This window comes from Punica granatum, chromosome 1 (genome assembly GCF_007655135.1).
Source record: "Punica granatum isolate Tunisia-2019 chromosome 1, ASM765513v2, whole genome shotgun sequence".
NCBI classification, from domain to species: Eukaryota; Viridiplantae; Streptophyta; class Magnoliopsida; order Myrtales; family Lythraceae; genus Punica; species Punica granatum.
This window is the reverse complement of record NC_045127.1, coordinates 39,863,649-39,867,533: the sequence shown is the minus strand read 5'-3', so window position 1 is coordinate 39,867,533 and position 3,885 is coordinate 39,863,649. Positions and strand designations below refer to the sequence as shown.

Here is a 3,885-nt window from a genome sequence, read left to right as displayed (position 1 = left end):
ATTATACTTTCACTTGTGCATTATCAGAAATATTTAATTGAAAATGTTTGTAGAAAATTTATTTAACTGTCATTCTGCTCCATAAGAAGATGGGCTTGAATGATCGATGTTGAGGGATCTTAAGAAATCTCCTATTGAGCCTCATTGTTCTTATTCTGAATAAACTTAGTCTCGTTGTTCTTGTTTCTCTTTGAAACGTATGCTTGCTCTTCATCCATAGGTCATATTGGATACGTAATTTTTCGAATAATTGTTGGAGACTCAAATGGTGGATATGCCAGCATTACAATTTATATGCTGTTCTATATCTCCATGAATCTGGGAACTTACTTTATGTACTACTTCTACTTCCACATCTTGTGCGCTTCTTCATTTTTGAATCATGATGGTATCAAGATCATGGTTGTAAGAATCGCCATTCTACCTAAAATCAGTCGACAGTCGTGGAATCGTGAATCGTAGAATTAAATCGTGAATTGCAAGATTCTACCTGTAATTAAAAAACAGCACATATATATATATATATATATGTATAATACTTTCATTGAGCAGAATAATCGAAAAATAATAATAAGGACTGACTAATGGGCCATTTATTTAAAGCCCAAGATCATGCACATGGGCTCACATGCACCCGGACCATGATAAATTCTTCCCCCTGAGACCTACATTGCCATCGTCATCAGGTCTTCCACGGCAAACAGTTCGATATTCCTTAGCAACGATGATCAAATCGAAAATTCAAACCGATAAGCCCTCTTAGGTCCTCCAATCGATCGCCCTCGACCCTCACCCTTCGATCGCCAGCGATGGGGAACACGAAAAAGCTGCTGAACTAGATCATGGAGCTGAAGTTCACGTCCAAGTCGCTGTAGCGGCAGGCGAGGAAGTGCGAGAAGAAGTAGAAGGCGGAGAAGCTCAAGGTCAAGAAGACCATCGAGAAGGGCAACATGGACAGCACTCGCATCTATGCCGAGAACGCCATCAGGAAGCGCACCGAGCAAATGAACTACCGCCGCCTCCCCTCCCGCCTCGAGCAGATGAGCTCCTAACTCGACTTTAGCTCGAGACCACTGTAGGGGAACATTCTTCTTCACTTGATTGGTAGTTAATGGCAGCGCAATGACGGAGGGAAAATGGCAGCGGCAACCGGCAATGGCGGATTGGGGAAGGGAGACCTGAGAGAGGGTTAGGGATGGTTGAATAAGAGCTCAGGCAGAGCTCTCATCAGAAAAATGAAGCACAATCATAGACACTAGACAGAAAAATGGCTGGTCGAAACTCGGAGAAGGTTCTCGAAGCTCAGAGAAGAGGTACCTGGTCGAAGACTCGAAGCTCGGAGAAACCTACCACCTGGTCGAAGCTCGGACTCGGAGAAGGTACCTCGTCGAAGAAGGAACCAGGTCGAAGAAAGTATCTGACCTGGTCGGCGGATTTAGGGCGTGCTCGAGAAGAAAAGTGGGAAAGACTCGACTGGTCAGACTGGATTTGGAAGAAAGGGGAAGAACCCGACTGGCGCAGAAGAAAGGGGAAGAGAAAAAAAAAAAAAAAGTTGGGCTCAGGACCAATGGACTGGGCTTCGCCCGACTGGGCTGAATTCAGAATCGCAGAATCGGGCCGATTCTGCGATTCCGCGATTCTTGACCCGATTCATCACCAAACCTATTTTCCCGATTCTTCCCATGGAATCGGAATCGGAATCGGAATCGGTGCCCCCCTTCGAATCGTAGAATTGTACGATTTTACGATTCAAATCGCGATTCGACGACCATGATCAAGATAATCTTTTCCATGCAATTTGATTGGAGAAATATCCCTTTAGATGCTCTGCAAGGGAAGGAGATTCCAGAGTTACAAGGCCGTGGCATGTCACATCATCGGAACATGTCCTAGCAATTGAGCTTAAGGTATGTTCGTTAAGTTAGAGCTGCAACAGAATGCCTAAATTGTCTTGCTTTTTTTAGAATTAACTCATCAGCATGATAGTATTTACAATCATCTTGACTTTTATGTGTTTTATCCAACTCCACTACTTTAATCAAGAAATTATGCATCGTTTTTGTTAGTCAATAGTGCCCTTTGGTTTGATATGAGCCTAGAACTGCTCATTATGATATTTTTTATGATGGCATATATAACGCGAGAAAAAAATACAGTTCACCTCTGTATTAAGCTGTATATCTTATTTCCTCTCTATAAAGCTTTCTATTTTCCATTTCAGTGAGTCTATGCAATAATGCTTACCTCTGTCTCATCTGGGACATGAGGAAAATCGAAAAAGATGTACGTCATTTTTTGCTCGTTATCTTTTGTTATACAATAAAAGAGAAGGGAAGTCCCTTTGGTTTCCCACGACCAAAGAAGAGTAAGATGGAACCATTTCTAATGGAAAATTCATTCGTATTGGTGAGATAACCTTTACCCTTTAGGATGTCTATCTATGTTGCATGAAATTGAACAGTAAGTGCGTAAAGGTTGCATTGATATCAGCAAAACTATAATGGAATATGACATAATATACACTTAGAACTTTGTGCTATTGCAAATCAATGCCTTTTCATCACTGATTAAAGCATGAGACGTGGATAACACTGAAATTTATACCTAGTATATCTTATATGTAGGATCTGTTTTAAGTGTTTGAACAACGTTTCCTTGTGTTGGAACTTCTTGCGTATGAAGAAAATTGATAAGATATACATAGTATATCTTACATCAGCACCATATATTGCATAGCGCCATTTGCATCTTTGAAGCAGTCCGTTTAATTATTGTATTGTCCAGCTATTATTTTCTTTTATTATTTTATGCCTCTGTAGGTCAAACAAGATTTCTTTCTTTTACGCTCCATCATAAACAATGTAGACATCAAACCAAATTCTCAAACGCTCACCATCTCCGAACCACTGAGATTTTAATGCAGTCTTCGTAGTATATATGTGGGTCCTACAATGAAATGGACTTTTGTTTACTCCTAACAAATGAGGTGAGCCTAAATTTCACTCTTCAATCTGGATCTAAGTTTATATCCTCAGCTCGTTATTCTGTGGTCTGGGAGGAGAAGAGAAGCAATATCACTATGATATGTATCTTGGTTCATGTAACCAAGGTTTTTAGAATCGCGATTCTACCTATAATCGGTCGAGGGTCGTAGAATCGTGAATCGCAATTCACGTGAATCGTAAGATTCTACCTATAATTAAAAAAATAGCACATATAGCATACTTTCCTTATATATATGTAGCATACAAGTTTCACTACTATAACATAACAGAATAAAGTTCAGAATTAATATGAAACACGTTTTACTGAGAAATCTACCACCATAACGCAAGCTTCACGTATTTCTGTCATCCCCCGCCTTAAGACAAACCAACTGAAGTGGAGCTTTAGTGGTGCCTTTGAGGTATGAGGTTAAATTATATATTGTGGCTCATTACGAGATGAATTGGTTATGTACTTCTCAGCCTATGGCTAGATGGCAATATCAATTTGCAAAACCACAGGTAAAGGAATTGGTCGTCATTACATTGCTGCCAATACCATCCTTTCCCAACCACCCTTTATTTCAAGGACTTTTACTGATTAGTGGACATAACAGCATACATGATGCATTTTCCACCAATTTTTTATAGAACACATCCACCGATTTGTTTCAGAATACATGCACACCTTTGCCTTCAAATTTGCAAACAAATTTTCCACAGGTCTGTATCCTTCACTGTTTCATCATTGGGATATCAAAACTGCAAAGAGATCTGGAGAAATTATATGATATCCCATCTTCTATAGATTCCACTGAAACCTGGACTACATATATTTACCAAAAATATAGAGCTTATATTTATTCAACTCGGCTCGTAGCTCCAGTGAGAAGTTAGTTGA

At 39.8% G+C, this 3,885-nt stretch overlaps 1 protein-coding gene across 1 annotated transcript; it reads right to left on the bottom strand.

Annotated features, from left to right (window-relative positions):
* Window positions 1-493: 493 nt before the first annotated feature.
* Window positions 494-2,292, bottom strand: LOC116205920. The gene is made up of 3 exons (XM_031538622.1): window positions 2,245-2,292; window positions 1,318-1,623; window positions 494-1,178 (listed from the first exon to the last, which is right to left on the bottom strand). The coding sequence occupies exons 1-3, from the start codon at window positions 2,290-2,292 to the stop codon at window positions 729-731; spliced, it is 804 nt and encodes a 267-aa protein (XP_031394482.1). The 3' UTR covers window positions 494-728.
* Window positions 2,293-3,885: the final 1,593 nt, after the last annotated feature.

Excerpts from the sequence above, each read along its gene's own strand:
- LOC116205920 (XM_031538622.1), bottom strand. The coding sequence starts at position 2,292 with ATGACGTACATCTTTTTCGATTTTCCTCATGTCCCAGATGAGACAGAG. Across the intron at positions 1,624-2,244 it reads ATGTCCCAGATGAGACAGAG|AATCGGCCCGATTCTGCGAT; the intron begins GTAAGCATTATT and ends GCGGAATCGCAG. Across the intron at positions 1,179-1,317 it reads AGCTTCGAGTCTTCGACCAG|GTCTCCCTTCCCCAATCCGC; the intron begins GTACCTCTTCTC and ends ACCCTCTCTCAG.